The sequence below is a fragment of the Harmonia axyridis genome, chromosome 5 (genome assembly GCF_914767665.1).
Source record: "Harmonia axyridis chromosome 5, icHarAxyr1.1, whole genome shotgun sequence".
NCBI classification, from domain to species: domain Eukaryota; kingdom Metazoa; phylum Arthropoda; class Insecta; order Coleoptera; family Coccinellidae; genus Harmonia; species Harmonia axyridis.
The window spans coordinates 42,244,880-42,256,320 of record NC_059505.1 but is presented as its reverse complement, the minus strand read 5'-3'; the positions used below and the strand labels follow the sequence as shown (position 1 = coordinate 42,256,320).

At 35.4% G+C, this 11,441-nt stretch overlaps 2 protein-coding genes across 3 annotated transcripts; both read left to right on the top strand.

The window, feature by feature from the left end:
- The first annotated feature begins 1,467 nt into the window (after positions 1-1,467).
- Positions 1,468-3,731, top strand: LOC123680986 (polyamine-modulated factor 1-binding protein 1-like). 2 transcript variants are annotated; one of them, XM_045619137.1, is made up of 4 exons: positions 1,468-1,580; positions 1,655-2,316; positions 2,461-2,571; positions 3,052-3,731. In XM_045619137.1, the coding sequence occupies exons 2-4, from the start codon at positions 1,753-1,755 to the stop codon at positions 3,598-3,600; spliced, it is 1,224 nt and encodes a 407-aa protein (XP_045475093.1). In that variant the 5' UTR covers positions 1,468-1,580; positions 1,655-1,752; the 3' UTR covers positions 3,601-3,731. The 2 variants fall into 2 exon arrangements, with proteins under 2 accessions (XP_045475093.1, XP_045475092.1); XM_045619136.1 differs by having other exon boundaries at positions 1,528-1,654; positions 1,716-2,316.
- An 89-nt stretch (positions 3,732-3,820) lies between these two features.
- LOC123680985 (arf-GAP with coiled-coil, ANK repeat and PH domain-containing protein 2) lies at positions 3,821-10,604 on the top strand. Its single transcript, XM_045619135.1, has 14 exons — positions 3,821-4,012; positions 4,073-4,189; positions 4,245-4,418; positions 4,482-4,710; positions 5,071-5,166; positions 5,224-5,432; positions 5,493-5,609; positions 5,829-6,032; positions 6,886-6,992; positions 7,049-7,229; positions 7,578-7,975; positions 8,031-8,194; positions 9,443-9,663; positions 9,741-10,604. Exons 1-14 carry the CDS (start codon positions 3,960-3,962, stop codon positions 9,886-9,888), a joined length of 2,418 nt encoding a protein of 805 aa, XP_045475091.1. The 5' UTR covers positions 3,821-3,959; the 3' UTR covers positions 9,889-10,604.
- The last annotated feature ends 837 nt before the right edge of the window (positions 10,605-11,441 follow it).

Below are 11,441 nucleotides of genomic sequence, written 5' to 3'. Positions count from 1 at the left end.
AGCAGATGAGATTTGCAGGCTCTGTGGATCGGAAGCAGAAACCGCCGAACACATGGTATGCAAGTGTCCAGAGCTGGCTGGCCTTAGAACCATTCAAATGGGGAAGCCGGTCCTGGATATCCGTGAGGTGACGGCCAAAACTGCCACATTTGGAGTGAAGCTAATCCTCAAGTGTATGTCGAAACACCGTAACATCCAGAAAAACTGACTGTTTGGTGCGCTTTATGGGCTGGTGGAATCATTGGTCCGTACTTCTTCAAAAACGATGATGGCCAGAACGTTACAGTCAATGGTCATCGGTATAGAGCCATGATTACTAACTTTTTCATTCCTGAATTGAACAACCATGATGTCCAGGAGCTGTGGTTCCAACAAGACGGCGCAACATGTCACACAGCTCGTACCACAATCGATTTATTGAAGTATTATTAGTAGACACGTTTGGTGACCGCCTAATTTCACCTTTTGGACCTGTGAATTGGCCTCCAAGATCTTGTGATTTAACACCGCTAGACTACTTTCTGTGGGGCTATGTAAAGTCATTGGTATATGCGGATAAGCCACAAACCCTTGACCATTTGGAAGACAACATTCGCCGTGTTATTGCCGATATACGGCCACAAATGTTGGAAAAAGTCATCGAAAATTGGACGTCCAGATTGGACTACATCCGAGCCAGCCATGGCGGTCATATGCCAGAAATCATATTTAAAATGTAATGCCACAAGATTATCTTGCGGATAAATAAAATTCATGTCAATCGAATAATCCATCGTTGTTTTATTGCAATTTAAATTCTATAGCTCTAAAAAAAAACACCCTTTATATATCGGGAGAGATCATTGAACGTTTATTTCAATGGGAAGAGGAAGATATGCCGTTAACGATGGAAAAAGCTATCACCCAGATGGCCGCCAATGCTACGGTTGCAACAGCATATCCTTTTCATGAAATTTCCTATGACCAAGTCCAACATTTGTAGCTGTATGACCTCGATAACTTTACGAATTGCATCTTTAAGATCTTGAATCGATTGAGCAGCATTTGCATAGACCTTATCATGTACGTGGCCCCAAAGAAAAAAGGCTAAAGGTGTTAAATCACAAGATCTCGGTGGCCAATTGTGATCACTTCTTCGAGAAATAACACTTCCAGGAACATTTCTTGGAAAATTACGATGATTACATTGCTTGTATGGCACGTAGCACCTAGTTTGTTGAAAATAAACCTTATCCAAAATACCAGGTAATGTCGTTTTTGGAATACCTAAATTTCAAGATCGACGAGGAATAGACCGAACTTTCGTCAGCACTAAAAGCTACAGCATCAATGGTTTTTGAGGGACGCACACGGTTTCTATTCTTCACGTCCCAGCCGTTCCATTGGTGCTGAAATGGAAATCCTTCCAGAAGACAATGACCCTACTTTATCCACCTTTAACCCACTACTGAATCCAAAATCGTAAGGCTCCCGTGGATCACCCTGTACCTTTGTATCTTTTATCTCTATCAAAGTGCCAAGGGATCGATGGAAAAAGTGACTGTCGAATATTCAGCTTGTCAATGCCTATGACGTTCGATGTAAGTCTTTAGTTTTTATAATGCGTTTAGGTTTGATTCGTTTTTTTAATGAGACCATTCGTTAAACTTTTCAGGTATAACCAACCTTATTCATACAAATCTGACATATTTCAAACTAAAAGCTTGAATATTTAGAGGGGTCCTGCCTAAATCCTCAAAAAAAGAGAACAGTATGATCGGACCGGAAACCAAGGAAATTCTAGAAGAATCCCAAAGCTCGATTACGGTGCAAGACAAGGATAAAACGCCAAAATCGACGCCATCTTCGAGCTCGACGTCTTCATCGACAGATGCCAAGACCTTGGAGGACCAAATCGAGAACCTCAAAGCCGTTGTGGCCAATTTGAGAGATGACGTGGAGAAGAAAGAGAAGGGCATAGCCAAGTTGGCGAGAGAGAAAGAGAAGATCTCGTTGGATCTGATGAAGCAGAAGAGATCAAACACCAACGTTCTGAAGCAGCTCGAAGAAGAACGTAAGTTTTACTTTCAGGAAAAGGAGATGTACTGCAACGAGATGAGGGAGATGAAGGAACTGAAGAAGAGCATGAGCAAATCTCACACCTCACTCGTCGAGAGGCCAAGTCAAGAGCTCAAAAACGAACTGGAAAACACGAAACTTAAACTGAAGCAAACCCTAGAGGCCAACTACAATCTGAGCATCAAATTCCTGAGAATAAAGAACACCAAGGCGTTTCTAAAGAATGAGATGATCAAAATGAAAATTGAACATGAGAAAGTGAGTTTTGATTTGTTTTCCTAAGACCAAATATCATCTCATTATGTTTTGATTCATTCTGATAGTTCCCCCAAAAAAATATAAAACCAGGTGAACTTACCTTAACGAAAGTTGGCTGTTGTTTCATCTCAAATCCTATTCCAGATCTTCAACGATCTCAAAGCCAAAATAGAGACTATGTCATCAGAAGTAGAAGATATCGTGGATCACAGATCTCATCTCTACACATCCCCCAGTAACAGGAAATATGTCCAGGTATATTTTCTCATTTTCAACCAAACAGGTCAAGAGCTAAAAATGAAATCACGGTATTATGTTTTCCTTAAGATGTCTAGAAATCGGGTGTGCTCACCTATTATTAAAAAGGCTTAAGATAGCACTCGTTTCCATTGAAATATGATGAAGCGCTACCTCTTGAATTTTTTGGGTGCTGTATCTGTGGAAATTCCAACTTTTCATTATTATTTTATAGAGCCAGCTTTGGCAGTAGAACAAATTATCGGCAATCTCAAGTTTTCATCCTCTTAATTGTCTTCAACAATATTTAATCAGTGGATACTGGATACACCAATATTTCTGAACTTTTCGGTCTTGAATTTTATCATGAAACTGTACGCCATTTTTTTATCTATGAATTTCGAAAAGATTTGTCACAGAAATATAAATTAAACCTAGTCTATGTTTTACTAACATAGAATGGGATAAAAGTTGTTCATATTTGTTCTTTATTTCTAGCTCGTCAGACAGAACAGCTCGTTGGTCCACGAAAATCTCTGTCTGCAAATGGAAGTAGACCGTCTCAACTCCCAGTTCGACAAGATCAAACTGAAATACACGAAGAGCGAAACCAACAACCGGCTAAAGTACATCCACTCCCTGAAAGAGGAAGCATGCTCCAAGCATGAGAAGAAAGAAAAGAAGAGGGTACGAATTTCCACCGAGGACAAAGCTGTTATGGTGGATGAGAAGCCGAGTAAGCACTTGAAGTCGAACCTCAAAACCACGAAGTGTCAGTCCGAAATAATAAAAATATTCGAGCGATGCGAGTCGGCAGACACGCCGACCATAGAAATAATGAGTGAAGAAAACTTGAAGAAGCATCACCATAAAAAACACAAGAAGAGTTGCAAGAAGCATCCTTCCCGTATTAAAATGGAGGATGTGCCCTCCAAAGTGGAGCATAAGAAGGCGGAATTGCCTTCTCACAAGCCGTGTGTTGTAAAATTAGCTTCTATAGCAGAAATAGACGAATCGGAAGGTGGTCCCAATAAAAATTCTAGATGAGAAGGCGGTCTTCATGTATATTAGGAAGGGAAAAAGTTCCAAGAATACTCTATTGTAATATTCGTAATTAAACGTGATGACAGGTTACTTAGGTATACAGTATAAATTCTGATAATAAATAAACTGAATAATGGTGTTTTTTCTTTACGAACTGTCAACTGTTGGCCAAACTGAACGTAACCAACGTCAACGTCATGTTGTTCAGATTTTGACAACCCAATGTTTATTAAATAAATGGTCAATGACGTAGTCGTGGGAAAAGGAATAAGAAAGTTTCGCATGAGTGTAATGAGGAGATGACTCAATATAAAGTCATATGAAATATCAAGTGCAATTAAAAAAAAGTCAATTTTACCACGATGATAGGAAAACTTGAACTGGAAGAGTGTCTTAGGGATTCGCCGAAATTTAGGTAAATAAATGACTAATAACTGAAGTTTCTTTGTACTCTGAACCCTTTATTTACCAACAGGAGTTACTTGGAGGAAGAAGAAGGTAGTATAGATCAGCTAGAGCAAAAATTAGATAAAATACTCAAAATATGTGGATCAATGGTAGACAGTGGAAAAACATATGTTGCTCAACAAAGGTAATTTAAAGGAAGGTTGTCCTGTGAATTGATTACTGATTGATTTAATTTCTAGTTTATTTGCAAACAGCCTTTGGGATTTGAGCACCCATTTTCGAGAAGATTCAGTGGTGCTTTCCTCACTCAATAAACTTATTCATAACTTACAAGAAATGAACAAATTCCATACAACCCTTTTAGATCAAGCATCCAGAAGTATTCTTAAGAATCTCACCTCATTTGTAAAGAAGTGAGTCAGGTCATTGATCTATTTCTCTAAAGTATGAAGGCTTTAACAACAAATTTCTTGCAGTGATATAAAAAATGTCAGAGACTATAAGCAACATTTTGAGAAAATTTCTAATGAATATGACACTGTTCTTGTAAGAAATTCGCAAACTCCTAGGAACAAACAGCAAGAAGTTATAGATGTGCAAAATATACTTTTAGCTGTTAGGTCATGCTTTTGCCACCAAGGTTTGGATTATATCAATAGCATTACAACTTTGCAGTCAAAGAAAAGACATGAAATACTTAGTACTGTGAGTAGTTGAATTATTTTTAGCGTTTTTATTCCAACAATTATAGGCTTGTGAAAGACCTCTCAGAAGCCTATATTTAGTAATCAAAAAGATTGTTATCTAGTTGGAGTTATTATGATGTTAGAACCTTATCTACACCCTATTCATCAAAACCTTTTTGAAATTAGAATGTACCAGAAAATTCATTATCATTTGAGTCATTTAAAGATAATTATGAATATCATATGTTGAAGGGGAAGTAAGGAAAACAAGTTTCAGTTATTGTTTCTCTCAATTTAATAGGTCTAAATTCAAGTCCAAACTAATATATTAAAGGAAGAAACTTAATCTAAAATAATGAAATAATAATTATTATTCCAGTTATTATCTTATATGCACGCCTGCAGTACTTATTACCATCAGGGTTCAGAATTGTGCGCAGATTTGGAGCCATTTTTCAAAAAACTTTCTACAGAGGTAATTCCTTTATTCATTTCTCAAGAATCACCGAAAAAAACCTTTGAATCTTTATAGATCGGTGAAATGCAGTATGAAACCTACAAAATTGGTAAAGAACTAGAAAACCGTCATGCAATTGTATCAAATTCAGATTTCGTTCCTAAGGAGATGAACGGCAAGGATGGCATAATAATGGAAGGTTATTTGTTCAAGAGGACGTCTAACGCCTTCAAAACTTGGAACAGGAGATGGTTTCATTTGTACAAGAACAAACTCGTATATAGGTAATTGAATTTTTGAGCCTACGAAGACGGGGAAGAAAAACTTTTTGGGTTGTTTTTCAGGAAACGGTCTGGGGAAGAGGGAGAAACTATTATGGAGGATGATTTGAGAATATGCACTGTTAAACCTGTAATGGAAGGAGAAAGAAGATTTTGTTTCGAGGTTCTCTCTCCATCGAAGTAAGGATAAATTTTATTTGTTAAAAATTTGATGAATTTGATGAATAAAAAAAATACAACGCTCAGGTGGGGATAATGTACAGCTGTATTAGTTGAGAAATGATATTTAAAGCCACCTCAGAACACTTGTTTTTCCAAAACTTTGATAAATTTCAAATGCCTCCAATTTTTGAAATAGTCAACCAATCTTGATGATATTCAGTATGTTTTTTTTTGTAGAAGCCACATGCTCCAAGCAGATTCTAAGGAAATGTACAATGCTTGGATAGCCGCTTTACAAAAAGGTATTGGAGCGGCAATTCAAAGAATAAGTACCTGCGATTCAGGTACTGATAGTTTAAGTGCTTCCTTCAATTTGGATTCCAGAAATGAAATAGGAAAGAATGGTTCTGTGAGAAACAACACAAAATTCAAGAAGACAAAGTAAGATTGCATGAACTTTTCTGCTACTATTATGTAAAAAATTGTTATTCAATCTGAAGATGACAGAATTTTTGGCTGAATTATTATTTTCTAGTTGCTATGCACAATCAATTCAGAATAAATCCTTTATTTTAAGGCTTTCTGTGCTTATTTCGATTTTACTCAGGCATTATTCATTTATAAATAAATAATAATTAATATCCTGTAGGAAATTAGTGAATTTGAATACCTCCTGAACAATGAAATAAACAATATAATAAATAAATTATATTCTGTAGGAAAATATTCAATTTGAACACCTCCTGAACAATAAAACTTTCAGGAGATGTTCAAATAGTCAGTTACAATAAAACTTTCAGGGGATGTTCAACTAGTCAGTTTGAACACCTCCTGGACAATCAATCATTCAGGAGATGTTCAAATAGTCGATTTGAACACCTCCCGTACAATCAAAAATTCAGGAGGTGTTCAGATTGACTATTTCATTACAGAATATTATTTATTCATAAATAAATAGTAGTTAACTTTCTGTGGGTAAATAGTCAATCTGAACACCTCCTGAATGTTTAATTGTTCAGGAGGTGTTCACATTGACTATTTTTCCACAGAATATTATTTATTCATAAATCAATAGTACATAATTTTCTGTAGGAAAATAGTCAATCTGAACACCTCCAGAATATATCATTGTTCAGGAGGTGTTCAAGCTGACAATTTGAACATCTCCTGAATGTTGGATTGTTCAGGAGATGTTCAAATTTACTATTTGAACATCCCCTGAAAGGGTTAGTTAACATTTTAGAATATTTGAATAGTTACAGCTATATTTAGACTGAATAATGTTTTTTTGCAGGATGTGGGAGCAACTTGTCAAGATACCTGGAAATAACGTATGCTGCGATTGCGGCAGTTCAAATCCGAAGTGGGCCAGTATAAATTTGGGTATAACACTGTGTATCGGTGAGAATAGGTGGAATTTTGTAGGTTGTATAGTCTTATAAAATCATTTCTTTCAGAGTGTTCGGGAGTGCATAGAAGCTTGGGCGTTCATTACAGTAAAGTGAGATCGTTAACGTTGGACGATTGGGAACCGGAGAATGTAAAAGTAATGGCGGAACTTGGCAATTTGATTGTAAACAAAGTGTACGAAGCCAATGTTCCAGATAGTTTTATTAGAGCTTCTTCTAATTGTGCGGGGTGAGTTTCTAAATACAAATCAATGGACTATTTTGCAGATTTTTCCAATCCTTCAAAATTATCAAGGGATATTTATCCCTATTTTTCAATTCGCATAAATATTTAAAAAAAAATTGTAATCGAAAAAGAGAAAATAAAAAATGTCCCAAAAAGCAATTTGACCTAACCTAACATAGCGTCAGTGACGTCACTTTGAAGTGTCATATACTCAAACTGTTTTAGTGTTTGATTCAACCAATTACTTTTTTATTTCGTCATTTTGATGTCAATAGAAATTGTCAAAATGTTTTTTTATACTGTTGAATGGCCTATTCTTTCTCTTATGAATAATATTCTTATCCCTCGAAGACAAATTCGAGAGAACTGGATCAAGGCCAAATACGTAGACAAGAAATTCGTCAAAGAACTGCCCCAGCTCACATCTTCGCCCACCGAGAGGCAGTCCAGGTCCAGCCTGATGGAGGTCAGGAAATGGTCGGTGAGAAAGATTCGAAGGAGGCCCAGAAGCTGCGACAATTCCAGGAAGAAGAGGGACAAGTCCAAGAACAAGGAACCTATCCCGGAGGACGAATCAGACAGTGCCATAGAGAAGGGGGACAAGAGTCCGGAGAGTTCTGGATCAGATTTCGAGAGGAGGCAGAGCGTTCTTCTGTTCGGTAGCGATCTGGAGAAGCAACCTTTGAACGAGGCCATAGATCTGAGCAGCGATCAGGAGTCTACAGGGGAAGACGACGAGGATATTTTAGGTGCGTTTTTGTATAGGAAGTGTTCATTTTACCATATTGAAATATTCTCCTTCAGAAGCTGAAGATATATCGAAGTTACACCCGAACTTGCTCCTGTACAAGGCTTCGGCTGCTCATAACTTACCTGTGATGTGTGAGGCTATGGCCCTAGGGGCCGATATCAATTGGAACAACCCCGAAGACAGGGGTAGAACGCCCTTACATCAGGGAGTGCTCAGCGTAAGTTGAGAAAATTGTTCCTCTAATTCTGTACCTTGTAGAATAAAAAATTAGTTTCACAGAGATTTTATGGTGATATTTCATTATTGTATGTTGGTACTCTGAACTCTCCTGTCACAGTATCTATTATCTGTCAAATTTCTGATACAGAACAGTTTTGCCAACATTTTTCAAATCAAAAATCACTAAAAGATAATTTTGGATATATTTCATTAATTTCAATAAAAAAATCAGTGAATTGGAGAAAATAATGTATAATACTTGTACATGAGGCTCATTCTAACACTTGTTCGTTCAAAAACTTTGAGTTGAAGAATATCAATTCCTTCTGCACTTTATAATAAATTATTATTAAGTTGAGGTAATAACATAGCTATCATTAAGGATAAGTATTTGTATTTTCTAGTTTGATGTTGATAATAATTGGCATACATGCTTCTTTTGTTAGTTTATTTTGACAGTTGACAGAGCAGTCATGTATTCTAATCTAATTGTGACATCTGGATAAAACCAACGATTTTGTAAAATAGTTTTGTAGCTTTATTTTGCAGTTGCGGTTATTGACTTGAGTACTTGATGATGAACATTCTAGAGTCTCTGGGACACTACATTCATTTCTGAAATCAACATAATTGTAACTCACTCTGTGATTTGACAGCTGACGCTTGACTGCCCTATACGCTCTATTAGTGTGACGTCACACACCGCCATTTTTGGTTCTCCTGTCAGTGTGCGGAATCCAAACAAATAAATTGTCATTCAAATTAGTACGGTATCGTTGAAGGAATTGGCTTATTTTCATAAGTTAGAGTATTTGAGCAACGATTTCAGTATTAATTGATAGACAGAAGGAACTAGGTTAATACCAGTAAGTTTGAATCCTGTATCATTCTCCAGATTTTGTAAAAAGCCGTGTTTATTAGTTGAACTTCAAGTTCGAACTTACTGGCATTAATCTCGTGCCTTCTGTCTATCAATTAATAGTAAAATCGTTCCTTAAATAATCTTATTTATCAAAATAAGCCAATTTCTTCCACGACAACGTACTAATTTGAATGACAATTTGTTTGTTTGGATTCCGAACACTGACAGGAGAACAAAAAATGGCGGTGTGTGACGTCATCACTAATAGAGCGTATACATATAGTTTATGACATTTGACTTGTTAGGTTAGGAAGGTTAGAAAAACGTTTAAAATGTAGAAACATGGATACAGAATTTTGTGAAGAATTGAAATTCTCATTTCAGGGTTCCGTAATGCCTTGCGCCTACCTTATACTGAACAACGCAAGGGTGAACTCCCAAGATCAGAACCTGAAAACCGCGTTGCATATAGCTACCCAAAAAGGACACACTGCCCAAGTATGCCTGTTCCTAAAACACAGAGCCAATATAGCCATAGAGGACGATGAGGGTAAAACGGCATTGGCCATGGCTGAACAAAAGAAAAATGCCGATATTGTAACCCTGTGAGTTGTTTATTTATAGAAAAATATCATATCATTTGGCCAAAATGTCTGTTATTTTCGAATTTTAATTTTTTTAGGCTGAGAATAGCTCGGTTCAACGAGGAGATGAAAGAGTGCGAACCTGGCCTTACGGGAGACGAAATGTTCAACGACGTGGTGAGGGACTTCTCGCAAATGGCCTGTTCCCATCCAGAAAGACTGCAAAGATCGGGAGATGATGCTTGAAGGTATTTGAATCATACAGTAAATTTAAATCTGCTTGTCTCTAGCAGAACAGTCATATAATATAAGAAATTATTGTGTGCTTACTGTATGCCGAATAGAGTAAGCATTGAGGTGCTAATAATATATAGAGCACTCAATCAAGTGTCAATTATTGATTTGTCTTATCTTGAAGATGTTGGATTGTCCTGAAAGTGATATTTTATCAAGAAATAATAAAAAAAATACTCTCTTTCCGTTGAATTGATTTATTAGTTGTTTTTTTTTATAAATTTTCTATTGAGTATACAGGAGGATGTGTAGAAAGGTACAAAACTGCCTAATGGTTGAAACACTTGTGATAATATTCTTGATTTTAGTCACTTCTGGGATAACCTAACATAACCTAACCTAACCAAGCAGTTTCCAGTAAAGTAGAATGAAATTTTGTATTAGGAGTACTTTTTACGGTGGATTGGTAGGAACTGTGATTTTAGCACTCATAGCATTCCTTTTTATTCCTAATTTTTTTCTTATATCGAAAGGTGCATAAATATCTTTATTTTAATTGAAATAAAAAAATTTACTCGTCTCTATATTTCTCCATGACATCACCAGTATTATTTCTTCTTCATTCCAAATATCTATAGATTTATGCTCATTTTAATCTACCAAGTGCCTTTCCAACAAGCGCTGACTCAACCACCAAGTCAAATACCAAAAAAATTTAGATGAAATTTCGAAAAAAATGATTTCATTCTGACAAAACTCATTTTAAACTATTACCAGTCAAATCAAATAAATCTTTGTTATTCAAGTTGTTATTGCCTCTTTTTTTTAGTGCTTCAATTGTCAATTATCTTTAAGCTATGAGTATTTTGTAAGCTTCGGTATAAGTTATTGTTATTAACTTATGCTAAGTGATAATTATATTAAAACATGTCATATTGCATGTTGAAAAAAATTCTTTATATCAAATTATGAAAAGATCTCGTTTTCACATTATTGAATACTCTAAATTATATTTTCAAAAAGTTCAATTAATGTTTTTTCCTCTTTGAGAGATTATAAATGTTACTAAGTTGAGATTAGCAAATTTTCTATGAATTTGGGCTCAAGTTGTTTAATTTTAAAATTATATACAGGGTATAGCGTTTCATAATGTTTGAACAAATTTACAACGAAAAATATGGCAATTTCGAATCTTTTCGCGTTTATTTTACCATTTTTATTTTGATACCTGATTTTATTGTGTGATTTTTAAGATGATTATTATTATTGAAAAGCTCATTTCGTGTTTTAAGATTAGTTTTATATTTGATCTTAAAATAGTTTTTATTTGTATCCAGTAGATTTGTATTATATTTGATATTATACGATGAAATATATCAATTTTTAATCCTGAAAGTGTTTTAAATGGCCTTATAGTTTGAATAAGGAAACCATAAAATATAAAAAAGTTGCAGAAATTCTGGGTCCTCAATTTTAATCTATTTTTTTGATTTTATTGTTACCTATATCTTTTGATATTGTAATGTTATGCATATTTACAGAATTTCTCTAATTTTCAATATTAA